Raw genomic sequence first — 27132 nt, 5'->3', positions numbered from 1 at the left:
GAAGAGATTTTAGAGAGTAATTCCAGGCATCTTACAAAATAAATACACAAAACCACCATAGAAACCCAGCAACAATTACAAGTCTTTTTTAAAAACTCAGAAACCAAGTGTCACAACAGAATCTAAAATGTCTAAGTTTTCAACAAAATATAATGAGATATGCAAAAACACTGAAAAATGTGAGCCATACGCGGGAAGAAAATCAGACAACAGAAACTGACCCTAATGGGCCAGATGCTGAACCGAGTAGGCAATGACTTCAAAACTATAATAAATATGTTCAAAGAATTCACAAAAACAGTGAAAACATGATAACAAAGGAAAATATGATAACAATGACTCTGGGTCCTTAGACCTTTTTGTATAGTTCTGTGTATTCTTGTTGTCTCCTGTTAGCCTCTTCTGCTTCTTTTAGGTCTGAACAAAGCCCCAAAACACACGACAAAAAAACAAATATAAATTAAAAAAGTAAGCAAATCCACGATTACAACTAGGGATTTCAAAATTTAGCCTTCAACAACTGACAGGACAGACAGAGAGAAAAATCTGTAAAGATACAGAAGATTTCAACAAGACTACCTACCATCTTGAACTCTTATATACCTCTTTATCTGGCTGTTCATCTGTATTCTTTCTCATGTCCTTTATAATAAACTCCATGGAGTGGCAAAGAGTCGGACATGACTGAGCGACTGAACTGAACTGAACTTACAATAAACTAATAAACATAAGTAAATGCTTCTGTGAGTTCTGTGAGGTGCTATAGCAAATCAATTGAACTTCACTTCTGACTGGCATTTGAAGTGGGTGCCATCTTGGTGGGACTTAAGCCATTAACCTAGTGTCAGGACTGAGTTAAACTGCAGGACACCAGCTGATTTTGCACAGCTGCATGATGTGTGGAAAACCTCACATGTCTAATGTCAGAAGTAGAGTGCTACAGCAGGAGAATAGAGAGGAGAATGAGGGAGTTTTCATTTTTACTTTTGCTATATTTTATACAGAAAACATATTCTGTAAATATGTTTTCATGTTTATGGAAGAAGAATATCTACCCTACAAAAACTCTTTCAGAGAGTAGAGAAGGGAACATGCTGCAATTCAATCTGTAAAGCCAGTATTACTCTAATATCAAAATGAGATCAAGATATTACAAGAAAGGAAAGCTACATAAATAAATTTTGAAGTTTTTAATAAAAAAATAAAAAGAAAGGAAAGCCACAAACTGACACTATTCATGAAAATAGGTCAAAAAATCCTTAACAAAATATTAGCAAGCCAAATCCAGCAACATATACTATAGATTATACATTGTGGACAATTATGATTTGTCTAGAAATGCAATACAAGTTTAATATCCAGAAACTGATTCATGTAACATGCCATACTAATAAAGGATTAATATAGAAAACAGTATGTCAATACACAGAAAAATCATTTGACAAAATCCAACACTCTCTCATGATAAAATTTCCCCCACAAACTAGGAAGAGAAAGTTTCCTCAACTTGATAAAGGCATGTATGAAAAAACCTATTGTTAACATACCTAATGCTAAGAGAATGATATGTATTCACTCTACTGCAACAAGGTAAGGATTTCCACTCTCATCCCTTGTATATAACATTAACTCCAGCTAGTCCCTATTCTAGCATAAGACAGAAACAGGTGATGTCTGTTAAATGTCACAAAGTATAACTGATTTGAAGAAGGACGTCTACGAAACAAAATTTGGAAAAGGCTGTTCTAGTGTAGCAAGGAAAGGATTCCCTCCACAAGGGAGATATGATCAGAAACCCGTAACTAACTGCCTACGAGAATACTACTTCAGGCAGATGGCAAGTACAAAGTGAGACAAATGGCCTATTCCTGGAACATATTTAAGGGCCACCATAAAAGATGATGTGGAGGGCCCAGGAGAGACAGGTGAAGAGGAAGGGAATGCTGTTGGAGAGGCAAACAAGGTTCATGGGAAGTTGCACAGGCCATCATCAAGGATCTGAGTCTTATTTTAAGGTTACAGGAGTGCACTGGCAGATTTTAAGCAGAGCACCAGTATATTCTGACTCACTTTAAAAGAATCTCTCTCTCTGGTTGTCATGTAAGGAGCTGATTCTGGGAGACACAGAAGGTGAGAAGTAAAAGCAGAACATTTATATTATACTAGTATATGAGTCAGTATAATAAACAAGGTGAAACTAGATGGTTAGGCCCAGAATGATTCAGAATGGTGATAAATGGCTGAATCTGAATACATTTTTAGAGTAGAAATGTTAGGACTTGCAGGCAGACTGGATATCAAGTAAGAGAAACAGAAACAGGAAGAGGTACAGTAGACTTTGTCTTAGGTAACTGCTGAGTAGAATTACCTTTTGTTTAATTTCTACTATGAGAGAGTAAGAGTTCAAAGTTAAAGAAGCTTTTATAAATCCCATCTCATTCTAAAAGTTTAAGAAAATTAATTTCACATAAAAATAATCAGGATAAAATTATCAAGGTCAAATACAATATAAAGTTATTATTACAAAAGAGAGAAAAAGAGTAGAATAACATTCTCCTATAGACAATGAAGGCAAGCCAGAAAGATGTGCCCACAAAACACATGAAAAATGTAATCTATTATTTCAAACCAAGCTAAAAGAAATTAGGAAAATGATACACGATATGAAAGAAAAATATAAATAAGAATTAGGAGAAAACACTAAATGATAAAGTTTAGTAAACAATTTTTTTAATTTCAGAAATGAAAATTAAATTACAAAGAACATAGGGGCAAATAAACACAACAGATATGCTTTGAGACAAACAGGAGGAAAGGAAGTAGCCAATATTGACTCTAAAGGCATCCAACACAAGATAACAATCACATATCCATGAAAAAGAAAATTGAAACAAGGTTGCAAACAAATACCACAAACTGTAATGCAAAAAAAACTGTCCTGAAAGACAAGACTCAAAACTATTCAACATTTTAAAGGGGTACAAACCCTTATCTGAGAATGTCACTTATAACACTTTCAACAACAAACTTTTACAGGAGGAAAATATGCTATTCAATAAAACTAACTTTCAAATGTGGGCAACCAACTTTTAGAACAAGTTGACTCATGTCAGGACTGTCATCCTCTGAGCCTTGCTGAGGAATTGACAAGAGAGTGAGCTTCAGACAATCATAGTAAGAAAGGAGACAACTAGAACTAAATGAAGATTAACAGGAAGAAAGCAGACTATGCAATAGCTGTTATGCTCTGGGATTTATAGTATGACCAAGCTAATCAAATTTCAACAATGAAGAGAGCAAGAAACCAAGACAAAGTTTTGTTAACTATTTTCAGTAACCATATACATATCTGGTAGTGTTAGACTAGTACCCTGAGTCTTTTGTGCCTGTGATGTGGGATAAAGCAAGTACATAATTATAAGATATTCTAATTCTATCATTCCTCTGTCTTAGAACCAGGATTTGGGGGGAGAAAAGAAACAGAGACGGAACAGAAGAGGTTAAGTATAAATAGAAACGTGTAGTTCTGAATTTGGATCTATCATACCATTATGAACTCAAAAGAAAGTCGGTCAGTCAGTCAGTGAGACTGTCCACTCATTTACCCTATCTCTATTCGCTGAAAAAGTCTAGAAACAACAACAGCCCAGTGATCTAAAATGCCATCTCCACTAAAAGACACCAGGGTAGACTCCAGGTGGAGAGGAGAAACTACATGACAGCCTGAAGCATCTTGTCTTATCAGACTACAAGGAAGTTACCGCTGGACCATAAGAAGCACTGGCAAGAGCCAAATACAACAAGGAGCTCAACGTCTGGAGACGCGATAACCTGAGCTTCAACAGGACAATAGTCACAATGGATTAAAGCCCATCACACATGTGCAAATCCATGGGTTCATGATATAAAAGAAAAAATAGGTAATTTTCTGACTATCTAGTGTTAAGGACTTGGTGCTTTCCCCATCTGTCAGTCTGGGTTCAGTCTCTGGTCAGGAAACTAAGATCCCACAAGCTATGAGGCACAGCCAAAAAAAAAAAAACCCCAAAATAACTGGTCACCTTCAAAGAATGATGTGTTCGTTCTCATGAAAATGTAAAAAGAAGAGAAGAATCAAGCTTTTATCCTGCCTTTCTTATACAAACAGTACTCCTGGGTAACCAACCAAAGGATCAGGGAAAATGTCCCTATATAATGTAATCTAAATAATAAATAAGAAATGAAATAATTAGAATAGCACCATTTTGCAACCACCAATGGACTTAATGGCCTCAGGTAATGAGCATCAGTAGCCGCTGCCATCACAAAAGTAAAGACAAGCATATACTAGATGCTTCCAGATGCTGGATCGCAAACACTAATGGTCCAGCCAGAGGGCCTGGCTGAACTAATCAGGCCGATGAATCAGGGGTAATCTGTAGAAAGACGGGACGGAGGAACAGGTGAAAGTGCAGAAGGGATGAATTATTGAAAAAAAAGGAAGAAACTACTGGTTAAAAGATACTTAAAAGATGGAAACTGTTTAATTAAGAGAGTTAAGATGAGAATGCACACTTGGGTAATAGAAACTGTCCAGAAATACAAGCCAGGACAGTGTCACATTAGAGGGGGCGACACATGGAGGGCTTCTGGGCACAGGCACAAGACTGCTTCTAGATCTGAGTTTCGGCAACTAAGGTATCCACCTAATAAGCATTAAGCTAAACATCTACTCTGCATAGTTTCCTGTATCATGTTTTGGGTAAGTGAGGTTTCTAGAAAAGGTGGGGAAAGTGACTCTAAAGCAATTTTGTCCCTTTTTTTTTTTATGTAAAACAAGGATGGCTACTTCGACTGATGCAATGGCAGAAATGAAGCTGTTCTACAGGCAGCTTTTATATGACCCCTGTGTCCTCCCTGGGGCCAGCCCTCGGTACCTGGTATCTTCACTGTGCCGCTGGACGAAGTGTCATCAGTGTAGGGATGGCTACTCTCCACCACCACAGGCTGAGAGGACAGGCGGCCACTCTGTGAGTCTGTAGCCACATCCTCCAACTCGGTGACACAGAGCTCCAACAACATATCTGCCACCTGTGGGGGGAAGCAGGGGACAAAGCAGGAAGACATCAGGATGCCTGCCCGGTTCAGTTCTTTCCATAGGGACGGGGGCACAGAGAGCTTGGGAGTTTGAGAAATCTAGTGTAAATCAGGGCTCAGTTTCCTCACCAATAAAATCATGATAGCAGAGCTCACAGGGGTGCTGTGAAGCTTGGAGAGATCTATATACAAGTAATAAGGAAGCACCTACACACAAAACACCCAATACATGCCAAGTGATGAAATGCCCGTGATCTCAGCACTTTCTCTTCACGTCAAGACAAGGTTACGTCCTAGTGAGGAAAATCTGCCCAGGAACAAAACTTTCAAGCAAGCAGCAGCAGGTGTAAAAATGACCAAAATCCTAGAAGGCATGGGGGTCAAGCAAAAGGGACAGGAATGGAGAGGAACAACCCAGTTGTCCAGGCTGAACGGTGGTAGACAGCACCGGAAATGAGACAACCGGGGGTGTCTCCTGACCCAAGACATTTAGGCTCAGCCCCCATACCATACAGCCCAACAATCCATAATGTTCAGATTTCATTTCAAAATTTTAGTGACTCACACCATTTAAATGGTCAATACTAGTGATTATATTTTGATTACTATTTTAAAAACAAACAATACATTGTTACAGTAATTAACTTCCAAAGTTTTTAAACTTAGAAAAACTTAATGAGACCATTCTCTATTCTTTCAGAAATGATTAATCTATTTTTCCTTGTATTTAGATAATAAAGGTTATCTTAGTAAGAAGTTTCATTAATGACAAACTATAATCATTGCCATAATTTAGGTTTTATAATTATGAAAACAAAAGTTTCTCTTGTTTAAGAAGTCTCAAATACTAGATCAGGATGGGGCATAAGAGTAGCATCCTGCCACTGGCCAGGAAAGTTGGAAGAAAATCCCCATCTCTGTTTCTGTCTCCCCTTGAATTTGAGATGTTGATGTCATCTAACTCCTAATGCACAGCCTAGCAGGGGTTTTCTGGGCTTTAACACCTTCTTCTGCAAAGACAGCCAGTACCCCAGGAGAGCCAAATAAACTCTGAGAAGAGGGTGACAGAGGGGTCATAGATGTGGTTCTGCCCTCAAGAGTTTACAATCATCTCTCCCATCCACCAGACACCTGAGTGTCTTTGAGGGAGTAACGACCACTGAGAGCTTCAGTTTTCTTATCTGTAAACAAAGGGAAAGCCTGTGTTCTGTACTAAGAGAATGCACCAAGAACAGGGCCTGGAAGATATGTTTACAACAAATTCTACGTATTATTACTTTAAATCCACATTCTCATTCCATCCTTTCCTCTCACAAATGCAATACACTTGTAAAAACATTAATATTTTCCTTATGGAAATTCACCTTGATTTAATCTCTCAGAATTATGCCAAGTAACTTGCCTCAAAAAACTACGAAGCAGGAAACCTATAACCTTTCAGTTCTTCCTGAATATGATTAAGAAACAACAAGCCCCTAAAGTATCTACCAAATCATTTACTAGGATTTCAAGAACGCTCACCCATTCCTAAGCACACTATGGTTTTGGTGGTGGTATGGAAATCAAACCCAGGCGACACAACTGCACAGGGCATATGGCGTCACTCCTGACACAGCCTGCTCTGAAGAGGCGGAGGGGGGCTGCTGGTAAGCAACAGGTGTCCCCAAGGATGCCCAAGGGCTTCAGAACTGATGAGTTCTACTTCTAAGGTACACTGATATGATACTGACTCGATACCATACATTAGCCACATGCGGTTGTTCGAACTTAAAGTGAAATACAATGAAAACATCAGTGCCTCAGGTGCACCAGCCACACTTCAAGAGCTCAGGAGCCATACGTGGCTAGGAGTCACCACACCGGACGGCTCAGGTACAGATCATCATCATGGCAGAAAATACTGCAGAACCCGTGCTCCCAAACAGTAAAACCTACTTTAAATAGTTAATAGTTAAAATACTCTGATATTAAAGCATAAAAACTAGCATAATGGAACCAAAAAAAGTCTATAAAGGACCCAAATAAGTACAGTTTACAGTACAATAAGAGTGGTCTTCAAGTCACTGGGAAGAAGATGGATTTAGTCAATAAACTGTGTTGTTGCAACATGTTTGCCATCTAGGAAAAAGTAAAGCTGAATCCCTACTTTATCCCCTATATCAAGATAAATTTCAGATGGTTCAAAAAGGTAAATATAATAACAAATGAAGCTCAGCTTGGTGCTCTGTGGTGACCTAGAGAGGTGGGATGAGGTGCTGGGAGGGAAGCTCAAGAGGGAGAGGACATATATATAAATATATATCCCTGATTCATGATGTTTGTTTAACAAAAATACAACATTGTAAAGCAATTATATTCCAATAAAAAAATAACGAAAACAAAAATGATTAAAAGAAACCTGAGAGGATTTCTTAAACAATGTCATGCTCGTACCGTATTTACAGCATAATACAAAATCCAGAAGCCATAAATGAGAAAATTTGGCAGATCTGACTTTGCAAAAACTAGAAATTTCTAAATTCTAAAATATTAAAACAATGTTATAAGGCAAACTGAGGAGCAACTCAGCACAGATGGCAGAGAAGGGACTCATTTTCACCAGAATTCCTTGCAGCACAAGACGGCTGCAGCGCCTCCAGCCCACGCCCCTGCAGCTCAGCCCACGCCCCTGCAGCTCACCTGTGGGTAGGCGGTGCCCATGCCGGACAGCACCGCTGAAAGCACGTCCCGGCCCTTGTCCCCCGCCCGGCCACACACAGACAGCTTGAGCAGGTCCACCAAGACACGCGTGTCGTCCACAACCAACAAACTAGTGAATTCATCCAAGGACTGAAGTTCTGGGCCTGACACTTTATTCTGGCTTTCAACATCCTAAAAAAGTTCAACAATTAAAATGAGGAATCATATATTAAGAGACAAACAGTCAAGAACTCAAAGGATACATGATTACTAATGACGAATAAGGAACCTTCTAAGCTATTTACAACCATGAAATACTAGAATAAGAAATAAGAAGCCCCTAAATCTACACCACCTTGTACTATGCTTTCAAAATCAATCAACTATTTTACAAATTACCAACAGCAGCTGTCAAAAGGAATGCCTAAACTATAAAGAAACGACAATATATACTGTGACCAACTTCATATCTGAGGTTGTGTTTCAAGGGGAGACTTCAAATGAAATCTCACCATGTAAAATCTACCACCACAGGGTATGTTTCGGAGTCTTCTATCAACTGCATCTGTACACTATACTTTTACATCTTTTGCCTAGATCCTCTTCATAATTCTTTCTCAGAATATTACGTAACAGACTTTTTGACATATAAACATTGCTCATAATCTCTTGTTCCTTAGGTACTGTTAAGAAGAAAATAAACAGTCTTCTCAGTACTCCCCTTTTACTTCTCATTCACAGAATGTCAGTTAAAACAAACCACACCTGTGATTATTTACCTCTTTCCACATCAGCAGAAAAAGGAATTGCTTGTTTGCCTGTGACAGCATCACTGACCCATCACAATCCCACGTCATGAGGGTTTCCTGCCCAGGACAATCACCCCACAACCTGCTGCCACCACAGAGGAGCCTCTTGAAGGTTGGCAGTGGGGTCTGGCTTACATAAAGTAACAGAGAGATCCAACAGCTTCTAAGCTTAGAGGGAGTGGGTATCAGAGACCTGAGCCCTTTCTGTTTCTTAGGCAGAGGCCAGCTCTCCAGGGAAAGAACAAGATGCCACAAGTGTCTCTTCTCTTCTCTCTTGCTTTCTGGATCTCAGCGAAATCACTGTCAGTGGTTTTCAGAAACAGAAATAAGCCAGGGAAAGCACAAGCCCCACTTAGGAATCTTTAGAGGAATGTGATCCGAACAATTGTTTGGGAATTGTGCAGATTCCATCAATGCTCAAGTTGGCCCTGGAAACCATAGCTCTGAGGCAGGAGCATGGTTTCTCCCTTAAAAGAAACAGACCTTACTCCCACCTTCAAGTGAAGACACAGGGAATCAGCAAGTGAAGTGCATCAGAAACGAAGACACTCCAGAATCTCATTCACTGAAGGCCAGCAAAAACATTCAGTAGAATATATTAATCATATATAACATCTTTGGTCTTATTTGAAACAATACCAAACATTTTTTTGGTGGGGTTGTTTAAAAAAAAAAATAGAGAACAAATCCAAAGGAACTGCTGAAAATATAATCACTAGTACTAGCTACATAACCTTGCTGTTGTTTAGTCACTAGGTCATGTCTGACTCTTTTGTGACCCCATGGACTGTATAGCCTGACAGGCTCCTCTGTCCATGGGATTTCCCAGGCAAGAATAGTGGAGTGGGTTGCCATGTAGTCTTTCAGGGAATCTTCCCAACCCAAGGATCAAATCCTCATCTCTTGTGTCTTCTGCATTAGCAGGCGGATTCCGTGCCCAAAACTAACATGAAAATTACTTTCCTGTTATTAATGACTCAAACAAAATTGAAATGATAGTAATTTCAGGCTATAATCTGTATAATGCCTATGCCTCATAAATAAATTTGTAAGAAAGAAATTATATCATCTTTCTTCTACCTAAAAGAAAAAATTTTGAATAATTCAGATTAATTTCTGCATTAAAACCTCACCTTAGGAGATTGCCAAATATCACAAGTTGAGTCCAGACATCTAATTTACAAATATCAACTTTCTTATTACTACAGGTTATGAATATTTTCCATAGCATTTATTTTTGACACTAGTGACAGCATAATAAATCAAGAGTTCCAAATGTAATTGAAAATATATGCTTGGAATATGCTGGAGACCATGTGAGCAGGATGAGATGGCCTGGGATAAGGAGCACCTGAGTAGGCTTGGGAGGTCGTCCACAATGGGAGGGTTGGGCAGGGGAGGCCGCCATGTGACAGAGCCAAGCCAAGTGGAAAGTGTTCCTGCTTTGGGCCAGCTGGCATTGGGGACAGGAGTGGGTCAAGCAGGATGAAAGGTCATCCCTGCACAGGCAGACTGGTTTTGAGTGCCAGAAGCTATGCAGGGGAAGGAGGATATCCATATGCGTGAGGAGAGACAGCCAAATGAGAAGGCAGCTAACTGAGGGGAAGTTATTAAACTGTCAATAGCAGGAGCCAGATTCCTCACTGAGAGAATAGCATGATCAATACAGAAAAGGAAGGAACTAGAATGAACCCTGTGCAGTTATTAGTACTGACTGTCCTGCTGTGAATCAGTGGTTTTCAATATATGTAGGTATATACCAAAGTAAATATTAAATGCGTAACTTATTGAAAGCATATACACACACGTATTTTCTAGCTCTGCCCAGTAAGAAAGGAGATGAACTGCACTTCCCGCCATAGAAAACCAAAGATATTTCAGATCTTGGCTTTGAAATACCATTCTCCAAGAAAAAGAACCATGATTTTTTGGAGAAATAGGATTTCTGTGGTGCAGCACAAAACATCTTGATGAACCTAGAATTCTGTGTTGTGCAGGAAACAACAAAATAAAAGAATAATGAGAGTATGTTCAAAGAGAGAAAATTGTACCAAATATTTAAAGAATTGACACCAATCTTTCACAAACTCTCCCAACAAACAGAAGAGGAACACTGCCTAACTCATCTAGGAGGCCAGTATTATGCTTTAATGCAAATCAGGAGAAGATATAGGTACAAAAGTCCTTCACAAAATAGCAAAGCAATCCAACAGGCAAGTTAGGCCCTGGAATACAAAAAAGGGTAACAGAGTTTTGCCAAGAGAATGCACTGGTCATTGCAAATACCCTCTTCCAACAACACCAGAGCTGACTCTACACATGGACATCACCCAGATAATCAATACCAAAATCAGACGGACAGCACCATTTGGCTACATTCCTTGCAGCCAAAGACAGAGAAGCGCTCTACAGTCAGCAAAAACAAGATGGGGAGCTGACTGTGGCTCAGATCATGAACTCCTTATTGCAAAATTCAGACTTAAACTGAAGAAAGTAGAAAAAACCACTAGGTCATTCAGATAAGATCTAAATCAAATCCCTTATGATTAAACAGTGGAAGTGACAAATAGATTCAAGGGATTAGATCTGACAGACGGACTGCCTGAACTATGGAAGGAGGTTTGTAACACTGTACAGGAAGCCATGATCAAAACCATCCCCAAGAAAAAGAAATGTAAAAAGGCAAAACAGTGTCTGAGGAAGCTTTACAAATAGCTGATAAAAGAAGAGAAATGAAAGGCAAAGGAGGAAAAAATATATATATATACCCATCTGAATGCAGAGTTCCAAAGAATAGCAAAGAGAGATAAGAAAGCCTTCCTCAGTGATCAATGCAAAGAAATGGAAGAAAACAACAGAATGGGGGAATGACTAGAGATCTCTTGAAGAAAATCAGAGATACCAAGGGAACATTTCAGGCAAAGATGGGCTCAATAAAGAAAAATAACACTATGGATCTAACAGAAGCAGAAGCTATTAAGATGAGGTGGCAAGAATACACAGAAGAACTATATAAAAAGATCTTAATGACCCAAATAACCATGATGGTGTGATCACTAGAGCCAGACATCTTTGAGTGAGAACCCAAGTGGACCTTAGGAAGCATCATTATGAACAAAGCTAGTGGAGGTGATGGACTTCCAGTTGAGCTAGTTAAAATCCTAAAAGATGATGCTGTTAAAGTGCCGCACTCAGTATGCCAACAAATTTGGAAAACTCAGCAGTGGCCAAGACTAGAAAAAGGTCAGTTTTCAGTTTTCATGCCAATCCCAAAGAAAGGCAATGCCAAATAATGTTCAAACTACTGCACAACTGCACTCATCTCACATGCTAGCAAAGTAATACACAATATTCTCTAAGCTAGGCTTCAACAGTACATGAACTGAGAACTTCAAGATGTACAGGCTGGATTCAGAAAAGGCAGAGGAAGCAGGGATCAAATTGCCACATCCGCTAGATCTAAGAATTGAAGAAAATCATCTACTTCTGCTTCACTGACTATGCTAAAACCTTTGATGTGTGGATCACAAGAAACTGGAAAATTCTTAAGGAGATGGGAATACCAGACCACCTCACCTGCCTCCTGAGAAATCTGTATGCAGGTCATGAAGCAACAGTTAGATCTGGACATGGAACAACGGACTGGTTCCAAATTGGGAAGGGAGTATGTCAAGGCTGTATATTGTCACCCTGCTTATTTAACTTAAATGCAGAGTACATGATGCAAAACGTTGGACTGGATGAAGCACAAGCTGGAATCCAGATTGCCGGAAGAAATATCAAAAACCTCAGATATGCAGATGACACCATCTTTATGGCAGAAAGCAAAGAAGAACTAAGAGCCTCTTGATGAAAGTGAAAGAGAAGAGTGAAAAGGCTGACTTAAAATTCAACATTCAAAAAATGAAGATCATGGCATCGGTCCCATCACTTCATGGCAAATAGATGGGAAACAATGGAAACTGTGAGAGACTATTTTTGGGGGCCCTGTATCACCGCAGATAGTGACTGCAATCATGAAATTAAAAAACGCTTGCTCCTTGGAAAAAAGTCATGACCAACCTAGATAGCATATTAAAAAACAGAGACATTACTTTGCCAACAAAGGTCCACCTAGTCAAAGCTATGGTTTTTCCAGTAGTCATGTATAGATGTGAGAGTTGACCATAAAGAAAGCTGAGCACCGAAGAATTGATGCTTTTGAACTGTGGTGTTGGAGAAGACTCTCTGCGAGTCCTTTGGACTGCAAAGAGATTCAATCCTAAAAGAAACCAGTCCTGAATATTCACTGGAAGGACTGATAGTGAAGCTGAAGCTCCAATACTCTGACCACCTGATGTGAAGAACTGACTCACTGGAAAAGATCCTGATGGTGGAAAGACTGAAGGCAGGAGAAGGAGACGACAGAGGATAAGATAGTTGGATGGTATCACCACTCAATGGACATGAGTTTGAGCAAGCTCCAGGTATTGGTGATGGCCAGGGAAGCCTGGAGTCATGCAGTTCATGGGGTTGCAAAGAGTCAGACAGGCCTGAGCGACTGAGCTAAACTGACTGTGCTATAAAGTAAAGTGCTCAAAGAAATATGGGGGCACATCAGAAAGACAAACCAGATGGAAAGGCCTACCAAAGGCCAAGTCTGGGACAATTTGGGTGTCAAATGATGATAGTAATATAAGTCATTATTTGAGTAAAATAGAATTCCATGAATATATACCCACAGAAAGATGAGATGAAGAGGGAAAGTTCTTCCCTACTGAAGAGTAGCAACAATGGTATTCCAAAAGGAATGATGAAATCTGAAAAATCACCATTTGACAATTATCACAGTAGTAATGGACCCAGATGGAATTATCAAGAGATACTAAAAACTGGCAGATGAAAACATAATGAGGGATAAGCTAGTAACATAGTCCCAAAGTAAATTATCTCCCCAGGAATACCTATAAACATGCTTTTTTTTTTAAAATTTATTAACTTCCAATAGCGAAATCTTGTAGACAAACTTAACAAATAAGAATTAATATCACCTGTGATGCAGCAAATCAACAATGCACACACCTCAAAAGAATGCACTGAAAAGAACTCTGCATCATTCTTGTGGCATTTCTTATAAAAAGAGGAACTTAAGGATGGTTCCATATTGAATACAAAAAGAGGTAACCCTCACACCTGGGCAGGATCTAGACCCGTAATGAGCAAAATCTGAGTCGGTCTCTGGAGCAGAAAATAGTCCCTGATCAGTGGCAATGTCCTGATACTTAGGAAGCACACTCTGAAGCTTTAAGGAAGGCTGGGATTATGCCATGCAGCTCTCCCACCAACAGTTTAGAAACACTCACAATTGGAGAATCTAGGTAGACAGTACAAAGGAGTATGCCATGCTCTATGTCTAGGAAATATTTCTGCAACTTGAGTGTACATTTAAGATTATTTCAAAATAAACCATTAAAGAAGAAAACCCCCTGACCTCTTTGGTTTTGGTCATGGTTTCTGCAATGATGCTGGCAGCTCCTGGGTCATCTGTTACTGGGATAAATGGCCGAGAAGAAGCTGAGCAAGCTGATGGGGTCACTGCAGAAGGGGTCACAGCATCCTCAGAAGAGATAATCTAGTTTGAAAATGAAGAAGAAAAACGAGAAACTTGGCAACATGGCACACTTCCCTTCTAACTCCAAAAGGCTTACTTACCCCTTAGGTCATCTGGAATATGCAAGATTTTACAGAGATAACAAGACATTTATATTACCAGCTACCACCTCCAGTGCAATCTGGGACAGCCCTGCAAAGTTAAGCATATTCATGTTCCCAGGAAAACCTATTAATATTCACAAGCAATCACATGAAAACAACTAAAATGAGCTCACATCTCTCCAAGCTGGGCTTTTCCCCAAAATAAATACAAAAACCTTTAGTTTTCACAGTGTTCAAGTTTCAGCATTATAGATGAACAACTGCACGGTGTACTTAGCAACTTTTTAAAAGAATATTCCCATCTATACACTACAAGACTCCTTTTAAACAGAATACTAATTCAAGCCAAAAATCATAGTAGTAGACACAAAAACATTCTGAATTAAATTAAAGAATGACTTGTACTTTATAAGACACAAATGAGCTACCTTTCACTTCCTAATCAAACACTGCTTTACTGCTTTACCATTTTTTACCTCTCCTCTCTTTTCTTGCCATGGATTTGGACTCAATCTGTCTTCAATATCAACAGCCAGCACACACTCCTCTCCATTCATGGGACTGGCCATGGCAGATACGTCAGAAGCAGGTGCCGAGGAGGAGAAGGAAGGACACTCCACTGGGGCAACCATGCCAGCCGGCATCAGGGCCCCAACCACGGTGTCTCTGTCAGGAGAGAAAGCCAGGCCTGTGGTGAACTGAATCTACCTCTGCAGGATGGCAGAGTCAGGGGGCAGGGCAACTGTTTACTGAAGGATTCCCTCATTATTACAGAATAACTATAAAAGGAGAGTTTTAGAAAAATATTGAATGTTATTACTATGTATCTATTGCCTAAAATATTTACTCCTAATCTTATTTACTGAACGACCACAGTGATAACAGGTGAAAAACTGCCAACATAAAAATCAGACCAGAATAAGCCTCTGGATTTCTCTGAGAAATCTTGGTTGTTAAGAGTCTAAGGATAATTTGGGTTTTTTTGTTGTTAGGTCACTAAGTCATATCCAACTCTTTGTGACCCCATGGCCAGCAGGCACACCAGGCTTCCCTGTCTCTCACTATCTCCTGGAGTTTGCCCAAGGTCACGTCCATTGAATCAGTGATACCATCCAACCATCTCATCCTCTGTTGCACTCTTCTCCTTCTGCCTTCAAGCTTTCCTAGCACCAGAGTCTTTTCCAGTGAGCTGGAATTCACATTAGATGGCCAAAGTATTAAAACTTCAGCATTAGTCCTTCCAATGATTATTCAGAATGTATTTCCTTTAAGATTAACGGGTTTGATCTCCTTGCTCTCCAAGGGGTTCTCAAGTCTTCTCAAGCACCACAGTTCAAAAGCATCAATTCTTCAGTGCTCTGCCTTCTTTACGGTCCAGCTCTCACATCTGTACATGACTACTGGAAAGACTTTGACTATAGCCTTGACTATATGGACCTTTGTTGGCAAAGTGATGTCTCTGTTTTTTAATATACTGTCTAGGTTTGCCATAGCTTTCCTGCCAAGAAGCAATCATCTTCTAACTTCATGGCTGCAGTCACCATCCACAGTGATTTTGTGTTTATTGCAAGCCAGATACCAAAGGTGCCTCACACAAGGCAGTGAAGATTAAATATCCTCTCAACGACTAAGTTAGCCTTTAGTCTAAATTAATGTCCCTAAGTATTTATTTCTATTCATCATGTACATAACCACAATACAATGATTGATGGGCCATTTATTTAGTCTGCATGAAAATAGCAGCAAAATGGAGGAAAAGACAACACTATCAAATCTCTGCCTTAACAAGACTGAAGGAGATGACAACTATCTTAAATATTACTGTATATAAGCATCAACTAATTCTTCCTCCCAAAACAGGTATAAAGCTTATTGGCCATAAAGAATAATGAAAATGTTCTTCAACTTGATTTTCTAATTCATATTTCAACCTCCATTAAAGAAAAGCATAAAGATACCATCATTCACTATCAAAGGGTGTATGACCTAAAACTCACAGTATTTAAAAACAGTAACAAACATTCTCCATCAAAAAAGGACAAAAACCTAAAGTTTACATAATTGTGGGATTTCAAAAGCTAGCAAACAAGCTTACCTGGCATACATGATTTGCAATGCTGTAAGTATATGAGATAAGGCCTGTTGTTTGGCCAGATTTCCATCTAATGATAGGAGAATCTTGGCAAGAGAAGGGCGATTTGGTTTAGAATTATTTGCACCATTGATTTTATTACTGGCAGGAGAAGAGTCAGCATCAGAAGGCACACCTGGAAAAGTAAAATAAAACTGGCTTCAATTTTTAAGATCAGAGTTTGCTCTATTTCTATAATTTGACCTTTCCATTTCATTTCAAAGCACACTGCAATCTGCATTTTGCTATTTCACAGATTAAATATTAGTTTCACTAATAATCTCGCATAGTTTAAAAACAAACATCTATAGCGAAGGTTTGCTATAACTACAAAAAAATGTAAATGCTTTTGCAAAATGTACTTACAACAATTTACGCTATACATATATAAGCCATGACAATACTATGATAACTATCTATATTTACTTATTGATGAAACGTAAAGCAAAAACAAAAAAATCCACAACAATGGTGAGAAGATAGTATATTCACCATATACAGTATTAGCAAGTTCCAGCCCACTGCCCTGAGAGTTCCCAGGCCTGATTACAGGGAGAGAACCAGATGGAGCCCAGTGGTCTCTGTGAGAAGAGGAGGTTGAGCTCAGCACCAGGGAATCCAATGTGGGCAAAGTTCACAGGACAGGATAAGAGGGAAAAGTTGCACAGAGAGTGCCCTGGAGATATGCAGGCATTCTCACTCATCCAGATAAGACGCCTTCATAAATGGGCATGACTCAGAGACAAAGAAAGAACTTGTATGAGAGGACTAGGAGAACACAGAGGTCCCAGCTACTGCCTGTTCCCATCAGCTAGAGGGAAGACCTCATCATTCACAAGGCACTGGGTGAAATACTCAGTGGTAGGGAATTATTAGTCCCACAATAGTATCAGCTCTGAATCCACTTAACAAATCCAAAACAAAGGTCCAAAGGGATCAAACTGTTTTGAGAGTAATTTAACTGTACGTAAGCTCAAGAAGATTCACTACACGCATAAAAATCTCCAGCAACATTCACAATGTATGGCATCAAACTAAAAGTTACCATGTTGGAAGAAAGGCAGGAAAATACCACTCAACTCAGGAAGAAAAATCGATCTAAACAATCCAGAATTGACACAGATATTACCATCAGCAGACAACTTAAGTTGAAATACTTATATCTGTATTCCATATGTTCAAAAGAAAATCAGAGACATAAAAGATAAAAAAAATACGCAAATCAAATTTCCAGAAAAGTAGCTAAGATGTCTGATTACCTTCTTATATCTGTATTACATATGTTCAAAAGAGAATCAGAGACGTAAAAAAAAAAATACTCAAATTTCTAGAAAACTAGCTAAGATGTCTGAGATTTAAATAGTAACATTAACAGCATATGAAAATGAAGCAAAGACGAGTGCATGTGAAGATACAGCAACAGAAACTATTCATGTGAAACAGAAAGAACAGTTTAAAAATGAACAATGTCATTTATCTGTGGAACAACTTGAGGAGTCCTAATACACATGGAACTAGACTTCCCAAAGGTACAGCGAAAAAAATTTTTTTGAAGAACAGTGACCGACAATTTTACAAAATGGATGAAAACTTAAAACTCAAGAGATCTAAGAGGCACCATGAACCACAAGTGCTTGAACCATGAAAATAAAAACCAGGGAAATAAAAAGAAAATCCTAAAAGGAGTCTTAGATAAAAGACATGCTATGTACAGAAGAACAAAGATAAGAATGACAGCAAATTCTCAATGAAAACAATGTCAACCAAAGATTATATAGTCAGCTAAAATATGGTGCAAACATGAAGCAAAATAATGCCTAGTTTAGCCATAAGAAGCTGAAAGGAAGAATCGCACATCTGAGCTGACAAGACATAAAAAAGGAATTTCTTCAAGCAGAAGAAAAGTGATTCAGATGGAAAAAGGATCTCCACAAAGAAATGAAGAACACTGGAAAGAGTTAACTGTGTGAGTAAATACAGAGATACTCTTTTAACTCATTTAAATAGATAACCTGATGTTTAAAAAAACTGATTTAAACAACTGTAACATTTACAACATACAGAGAAAGGCATAACAAAGTAGCACTGAGGCCGGGAGGGCAGAAGCAGAGATGTATCACCGAGAGAGGCACACACTGCGCATGAAACAGTGTGACCCCACCTGCAGGTGGCGCTGGTGCACTCGCTCAGTTGAGTCCAGCTCTTGCGACCCCACGGACTGTAGCCCGCCAGGCTCCTCTGTCCATGGAATTCTCCAGCCAAGAATACTGGAGTGGGTTGCCATTTCCTTCTCCAGGGGATCTTTCCCACCCAGGAATCGAACCTGAGTCTCCTGCATTGCAGTCGATTCTTTACCTACTGAGCTACAAGGGAATCAGCTAAAGGCAGACTATGATACATTAAAGGTGCATAATTCCTAAAACAACCACTAAAGTAACACAAAAAGTTAAAGCTCAAAGAAAACAAAGAAGAAAATACAATATCAAAAAGAACAATTAATTCAAAGAAAGGCAGAAAAAGAGCAGAAAAAAACAATAAACAGCTAGGACTAATATAATACAAAACAAACAGCAGGATACTGATTGAAAACAAATACATTCATAATCACATTAAATGTGAGTGAAGTAAACACCCCAATTAGAGAGTCCCAGAGAAAAAATTAAAAAGCAAAATCCAACTATATGTTGCCTACCAGGAACTTTTTTTTAGTAGGTTAACAGTAAAAAGAATGGAAAAAATATATCATATTTTCTCTTGTACCTATATTCTTAACAGTCAAACTTTATTTCAAAGCAAGAATTTCAAAGCAAAGGATGAGAGGATAATCTGTCATTAATGATGTCAGTGTCAATTACTCAAGGAGAGTAAACAGACGTTTACACTAGAAAACTGGGAAGACCCTAAGCCAAAGACCTAAGCTTCTTAGAAGAAAAGAATAAAGATTAAAGATCAGTGAAACAGAAAACAGAAAAACAACGAAGGAAAATCAAGGAAACCACTGGCTTATTCTTTGAAAAAACTTAATAGAACTGATAAAGCTATAGACAAACTGGAAAGAGAAGACACAATTACCAATATAAGCAATGAGTAATAACACCACTATAGAGTCTACAAATATTAAAAGAAAAATAAGCAAACACTGAGACAACTTTATGCCATTAAGTTAAACTTGCATCAAAGACACAAATCTTACCATTAAAGAAACAGCTAGCCCTAAATCTTAAAGGAATTAAATTTATGGTTTAAAAATACTACACAGAGAGGTGAAAGTTCTTAACTAGCTTTTTTTTTTAAAGCAACTAGAACACAAAAAGGAACAAAAAGAATAATTCATATGTCAAAAATAAAGCTGAAAACCATATAAAACTGGGCTGTCATGGTGGGCTGGCCCCAGAAGACCATTGGCCTTGTGGGACTAGCTTATGTTTAAGAGTCCACATGAGAAGCTAAGAACATGGTATACAAAGATTCTTGGATGTTCTTGGACGAATCCCTAAAAATACACCATATAGAAGGTATATAGTATAGATTACAAATAAGAAGCTGGGTATAGTTAAAATGGAACCAGAGGTTATAAAATTAAAAGAGCAACTTCAGAGTGGTTAATAGAAGAGATGATTTTTTTAGGCTGAAAATGAATTAAGTCTGCAAGAAAAATGGTGGAGTGGAAAACATGGGAGTCCTCAGTGGAAGAGCCTCCTGCCAACCAATGGAAATGGATAATATAAACATTAAGTGACTAGTATCTTTATGAGAAACTATATAGTCAAAAATAGTTATATTAAAAATATTTTCATATTCATCTTAAGATCAAGAAAACTTATACAGAACATATTTAGGACACTTGATAAAATGGATGATTATGGTACCAGGGGCTTGTGAATCAATTTTTGATTTATAGAGTAGCTATCCAAATTACTGAAGAAGCTGAAGTTGAACGGTTCTATGAAGACCTATAAGACCTTTGAGAACTAACATCCAAAAAAGATGTCCTTTTCATTATAGGGACTGGAATGCAAAGGTGGGAAGTCAAGAAACACCTGGAGTAACGGGCAGATTTGGCCTTGGAATACAGAATGAAGCAGGGCAAAAGCTAATAACAGTTTTGCCAAGAGAACACACTGGGCATAGCAAACATTCTCTTCCAACAACACAAGAGAAGACTCTATGGACATCAGCAGATGGCCAACACCAAAATCAGATTGATTATATTCTTTGCAGCCAAAGATGGAGCTCTATATAGTCAGCAAAAAACAAGACTGGGAGCAGACTGTGGCTCAGATCACAAATTCCTTATTGTCAAATTCAGGCTTGAACTGAAGAAAGAAGGGAAAACCACTAACCCATTCAGGTATGACATAAATCAAATCCCTTATGATTATATAGTGGAAGTAAGAAATAGATTTAAGGGACTAGATCCGATAGAGTGCCTGATGAACTATGGACAGCGGTTCATGACACTGTACAGGAGACAGGGATCAAGACCATCCCCCAAAAAAAGAAATGCAAAAAAGAAAAATGGCTATCTGAGAAGGCCTTACAAATAGCCGTGAAAAGAAGAGAAGAAAAAAGCAAAGGAGAAAAGGAAAGAAATACCTATTTAAATGCAGACTTCCAAAAAATAGCAAAGAGAGAAAAGAAAGCCTTCCTCAGCGATCAATACAAAGAAATAGAGGAAAACAACAGAATGGGAAAGACTAGAGATCTCCTCAAGAAAACTAGAGATACCAAGGGAACATTTCATGCAAAGATGGGCTCAATAAAGGACAGATGGTATGGACCTGACAGAAGCAGAAGATATTGAAAAGAGGTCACAAGAATACACAGAAGAACTGTACAAAAAAGATCTTCACGACCCAGATAATCACAATGATGTGATCACTCACCTAGAGCCAGACATCTTGGAATGTGAGGTCAAGTGGGCCTTAGGAAGCATCACTACAAAGAAAGCTAGTGGAGGTGATGGAATTCCAGTTGAGCTCTTTCAAATTCTGAAAGATGATGCTGTGAAAGTGCTGCAATCAATATGCCAGCAAATTTGGAAAACTCAGCAGTGGCCACAGGACTGGAAAAGGTCAGTTTTCATTCCAATCCCAAAGAAAGGTAATGCCAAAGAATGCTCAAACTACCACACAATTGCACTCATCTCACATGCTAGTAAAGTAATGCTCAAAATTCTCCAAGCCAGGCTTCAGCAATACATGAACCGTGAACTTCGAGATGTTTAAGCTGGTTTTAGAAAAGGCAGAGGAACCAGAGATCAAACTGCCAACATCCGCTGGATCACTGAAAAAGCAAGAGAGCTCCAGAAAAACATCTATTTCTGCTTTATTGACTATGCCAAAACTTTTGACTGTGTGGATCACAATGAACTGTGGAAAATTCTGAAAGAGATGGAATAGGAGACCAGTTGACCTGCCTCCTGAGAATATGCAGGTGAGGAAGCAACAGTTAGAACTGGACATGGAACAACAGACTGATTCCAAATAGGAAAAGGAGTACATCAAGGCTGTATATTGTCACCCTGCTTATTTAACTTATATGCAGAGTACATCATGAGAAATGCTGGGCTAGATGAAGCCCAAGCTGGAATCAAGATTGCCAGTAGAAATATCAATAACCTCAGATATGCAGATGACACTACCCTTATGCCAGAAAGTGAAGAACTAAAGAGACTCTTGATGAAAGTGAAAGAGGCGAGTGAAAAAGCTGGCTTAAAGCTCAACATTCAGAACACTAAGATCATGGCATCCTGTCCCATCACTTCACGGCAAATAGATGGGGCAACAGTGGAAACAGTGGGCTCCAAAATCACTACAGATGGTGGTTGCAGCCACGAAATTAAAAGACGCTTATTCCTGGAAGGAAAGTTATGACCAACCTAGACAGCATATTAAAAAGCAGAGACATTACTTTGCCAACAAAGGTCCGTCTAGTCAAGGCTATGGTTTTTCCTGTGGTCATGTATGGATGTGAGAGTTGGACTCTAAAGAAAGCTGAGCACAGAAGAATTCACAGTTTTGAACTGCAGTGTGGGAGAAGACTTCTGAGAGTCCCTTGAACTGCAAGGAGATCCAACCAGTCCATCCTAAGGGAGATCAGTTCTGGGTGTTCATTGGAAGGGCTGATGTTGAGACTGAAGCTCCAGTACTCTGGCCATCTGATGCGAAGAGCTGACTCATTTGAAAAGACCCTGATGCTGGGGAAGATTGAGGGCAGGAGAAGAAGGGGACGACAGAGGATGAGATGGTTGGAAGGTATCACTGACTCAATGGACATGGGTTTGGGTAGGCTCCGGGAGTTGGTGATGGACAGGGAGGCCTGGCGTGCTGCAGTTCATGGGGTCACAAAGAGTCAGACACGACTGAGCGACTGAATGGAACTGATTCAAATTACTTCAAAAATGATATATTTTTTTAAAACAGAGAGATTGTGCCAAGATTTGAAAGTTAACTGGAAAAATTCCATAATTTTCAACATAGAAACCATATTTGAGAGGTGAAGTATTTTTAGTAGTATATTCAACACATCATTTAATTTTTCATTGTGAAAAAAAAATAGAAAAGGTACTTATTATTTAAACAAATTTATAGGTCACTGAAGAGAAGTAGTTAAGAAAAAACCCCATCAAATTAGAATTTGTTATACACTGGGAAAACTAATTTGGTATTTGAAACATTATTTATAGGAGAAGTTGGAAAAACATTTCTGTCTCACTGAAGGAAGTTAGCTTTCTGGCCATTTGCCTTTAGTCTTCTTGATCAAACAAAGTACAGCAGGAGAGAGAGAGAGTTTCTGCAAAAGAAGAGACACTAAGAGTTCTTAAGTTTACCCAACATACAGATTGGCTTGTATTCAAAACATCTGGTGTATGGTTATAACTTCAAGCTGGAATCACTAAGTAGTTGTCACTAATTTTCAATATGAGTGCAGCTGGGTGTCAAACAGAAGATAAATGCTATTAAAAGAATGAAGCAGTTTGGCAAGGTTAAGGTTATACAAAAATAAAATTACTTATGTCCTCAATTATACATACATTTATATATAGAACTGAATGAAAAAGAAAATAAAACATACGAAAATTTGACAGATGTAGCTAAATCAGTACCAAGACAGAAGTTTACAGTACTAAAAGTTTACACAAGATAAGACGAACAGTCTCAAATCAATAATCTAAGCTCTGATCTCAAGAAAGCAGAAAAGAATAGAAAATAAACATAAAGCAAGCATAAAGGTGAGAAGAGAAACCAATAAAACTGAAACAGACGAGAGAAAATCAAAGAAATGAAAAGTAGCAAAATCAAGTGGGGTGTATTCAAGGTATGGAAGACTAACTCAAAAACCTGAATGTGAAAACTAATAGCAGATTTTACTTGTAACAGCCCAAAACTGGAAGTAATCCAAATATCCTAAAAAAATAAATGTATTTCTACACACTAATAAGGAGCAACTTGAATATTTCTAGAAAAGAACAAGGAACAAAAGAAATTTTTTAAAATACCATTTATAACAGAATGAACAATATGAAATATTTAGGGACAAATATGACAAAAGATATGCAAGACTTGCATACTGAGACTATAAAATATTGCTGAGAAATATTAAAGACATAAACAAATGGAGAGAAATAGTATACTCATGAGTGGGAAGATTCAATACTATGAAGCAAACCCCAAATGGATCTATAGTCAAAGTAATCAAAATCCCAAGTAGGTTATTTTATAAAAACGCACAAGCTGATACTAAAAGTTACATGGAAATGCAAAGGGTCTAGAATACCCAAAACATATTTGAAAAAGAACAAAGCTAAAGAATTACCAAAGCCTGAATTCAGTCTTTTATAAAGCTACAGTAATCAAGACAATATGGTATTTGCATCAAAATACAAAAACAAATCAACAAAACACATCTGAGAATCCAGAAATAGACCCACACATACATAAACAACTGGTTTTTTAACACAAGTACAAATTCTTCCAATACAGAAATGATACTGTGTTTTTGAACAATGCAACTGAAACAACTGGATATCCAAATACCAAAAATAAATTTCAATTCATACCTCACACCATGTATGAACTTTAACTGAAGATCAAGCATACACCTGTAACTATAGAACTTTTACAAAAAAACATGGGAAAAGAATCTTTATGATGTTGAGTTAGGTAAAGGTTATTTAAATACAACATCCAAACTATGATTCATAGAAGATAAAAATGGATAAACCGGACTTCATCAAAATTAAAATCTTTTGCTCTTCAAAATTTACCTGAGAGAATAAATAGACAAGTCACACTGTGCAAATTAAATATCTGATGAAAGACTTGTATACAGAATACATACAGACTGTTCAGAACTCAACAATAAGGAAATAAACAACCTAGGTTTACATACAGGCCAAAGACTGAATAGACACTTAAGCCTAGTAAGACACTCAACATCATTAGTCATTAGCAAAATGCAAAGTAAAATTACAGTGATTTAGCACTACACAGAATGATCTCTGTTCGTTTCCAAGGCAAACCATTCACTATCACAGTAATCCAAGTTTATGCCCCAACCAGTAACACTGAAGAAGCTGAAGTTGAACAGTTCCATGAAGACCTCTAAGACCTTTTAGAACTAACATCCAAAAAAGATGTCCTTGTCATTATAGGGGACTGGAATGCAAAAGTAGGAAGTCAAGAAACACCTGGAGTAACAGGCAAATTTGGCCTTGGAATACGGAATGAAGCAGGGCAAAGACTAGTAGAGTTTTGCCAAGAAAATGCACTGGTCATTACAAACACCCTCTTCCAACAACACAAGAAAAGACTCTACACATGGACATCACCACATGGTCAACACTGAAATCAGATTGATTATATTCTTTGCAGCCAAAGATGGAGAAGCTCTATACAGTCAGCAAAAAACAAGACCGGGAGCTGACTGTGGCTCAGATCATGAACTTCTTATTGCCAAATTCAACTTAAACTGAAGAAAGTAGGGAAAACCACTAGACCATTCAGGTATGACTTAATCAAATCCCTTATGATTATACAGTGGAAGTGAGAAATAGATTTAAGGGCCTAGATCTGATAAATAGAGTGCCTGATGAACTATGGAATGAGGTTCGTGACACTGTACAGGAGACAGGGATCAAGACCATCCCCATGGAAAAGAAATGCAAAAAAGCAAAACGGCTGTCTGGGGAGGCCTTACAAATAGCTGTGAAAAGAAGAGAAGTGAAAAGCAAAGGACAAAAGGAAAGATATAAGCATCTGAATGCAGAGTTCCAAAGAATAGCAAAAAGAGATAAGAAAGCCTTCCTCAGTGATCAATGCAAAGAAACAGAGGAAAACAACAGAATGGGAAAGACTAGAGATCTCTTCAAGAAAATTAGAGATACCAAGGGGACATTTCATGCAAAGATGGGCTCAATAAAGGACAGAAATGGTATGGACCTAAAGAAGCAGAAGATATTAAGAAGAGGTACCAAGAATACACAGAAGAACTGTACAAAAAAGATCTTCACGACCCAGATAATCACAATGGTGTGATCACTGACCTAGAGCCAGATATCCTGGAACGTGAAGTCAAGTGGGCCTTAGAAAGCATCACTACAAACAAAGCTAGTGGAAGTGATGGAATTCCAGTTGAGCTGTTTCAAATCCTGAAAGATGATGCTGTAAAAGTGCCACACTCAATATGCCAGCAAATTTGGAAAACTCAGCCGTGGCCACAGGACTGGAAAAGGTCAGTTTTCATTCCAATCCCAAAGAAAGGCAATGCCAAAGAATGCTCAAACTACCACACAATTGCACTCATCTCACACGCTAGTAAAGTAATGCTCAAAATTCTCCAAGCCAGGCTTCAGCAATACGTGAACCATGAACTTCCAGATGTTCAAGCTGGTTTTAGAAAAGGCAGAGGAACCAGAGATCAAATTGCCAACATCCACTGGATCATCAAAAAAGCAACAGAGTTCCAGAAAAACATCTATTTCTGCTTTATTGACTATGCCAAAGCCTTTGACTGTGTGGATCACGATAAACTGTGGAAAATTCTGAAAGAGATGGGAATAACAGACCACCTGACCTGCCTCTTGAGAAATTTATATGCAGGTCAGGAAGCAACAGTTAGAACTGGACATGGAACAACACACTGGTTCCAAGTAGGAAAAGGAGTACGTCAAGGCTTTATATTGTCACCCTGCTTATTTAACTTCTATGGATAGTACATCATGAGAAACGCTGGGCTGGAAGAAGCACAAGCTGGAATCAAGCTGGGAGAAATATCAATAACCTCAGATATGCAGATGACACCACCCTTATGGCAGAAAGTGAAGAGGAACTAAAAAGCCTCTTGATGAAGGTCAAAGAGGAGAGTGAAAAAGTTGGCTTAAAACTCCACATTCAGAAAACGAAGATCATGGCATCCGGTCCCATCACTTCATGGGAAACAGATGGGGAAACAGTGTCAGACTTATTTTTTTGGGCTCCAAAATCACGGCAGATGGTGATTGAAGCCATGAAATTAAAAGACGCTTACTCCTTGGAAGGAAAGTTATGACCAACCTAGACAGCATATTCAAAAGCAGAGACATTACTTCGCCAACAAAGGTCCATCTAGTCAAGGCTATGGTTTTTCCTGTGGTCATGTATGGATGTGAGAGTTGGACTGTGAAGAAGGCTGAGCGCCGAAGAATTGATGCTTTTGAACTGTGGTGTTGGAGAAGACTCTTGAGAGTCCCTTAGACTGCAA

The 27132-nt window shown here is 38.5% G+C and overlaps 1 protein-coding gene and 1 pseudogene across 7 annotated transcripts in view; one reads left to right on the top strand and one right to left on the bottom strand.

Moving 5' to 3' along the window:
* Nucleotides 1-27132, bottom strand: part of HERC2 (HECT and RLD domain containing E3 ubiquitin protein ligase 2) — a 238480-nt gene that overhangs the window by 44793 nt on the left and 166555 nt on the right. For all 7 annotated transcript variants that reach the window (XM_070360163.1, XM_070360169.1, XM_070360174.1 and 4 more), the window contains 5 exons: nt 16354-16525; nt 14735-14924; nt 14035-14175; nt 7756-7947; nt 4917-5070 (listed from right to left, as the gene is read on the bottom strand). In XM_070360163.1, coding sequence (XP_070216264.1) covers nt 4917-5070; nt 7756-7947; nt 14035-14175; nt 14735-14924; nt 16354-16525 — 849 coding nt within the window. The remainder of the gene's footprint in view (nt 1-4916; nt 5071-7755; nt 7948-14034; nt 14176-14734; nt 14925-16353; nt 16526-27132) is intronic.
* On the top strand, nt 19766-20117 carry LOC102275272 (NADH dehydrogenase [ubiquinone] 1 alpha subcomplex subunit 5 pseudogene; annotated as a pseudogene).

The sequence above is a fragment of the Bos mutus genome, chromosome 2 (genome assembly GCF_027580195.1).
Source record: "Bos mutus isolate GX-2022 chromosome 2, NWIPB_WYAK_1.1, whole genome shotgun sequence".
NCBI classification, from domain to species: Eukaryota; Metazoa; Chordata; class Mammalia; order Artiodactyla; family Bovidae; genus Bos; species Bos mutus.
Note: the sequence above shows the minus strand (reverse complement) of the source record. Positions and strands in the feature narration are given on the sequence as shown.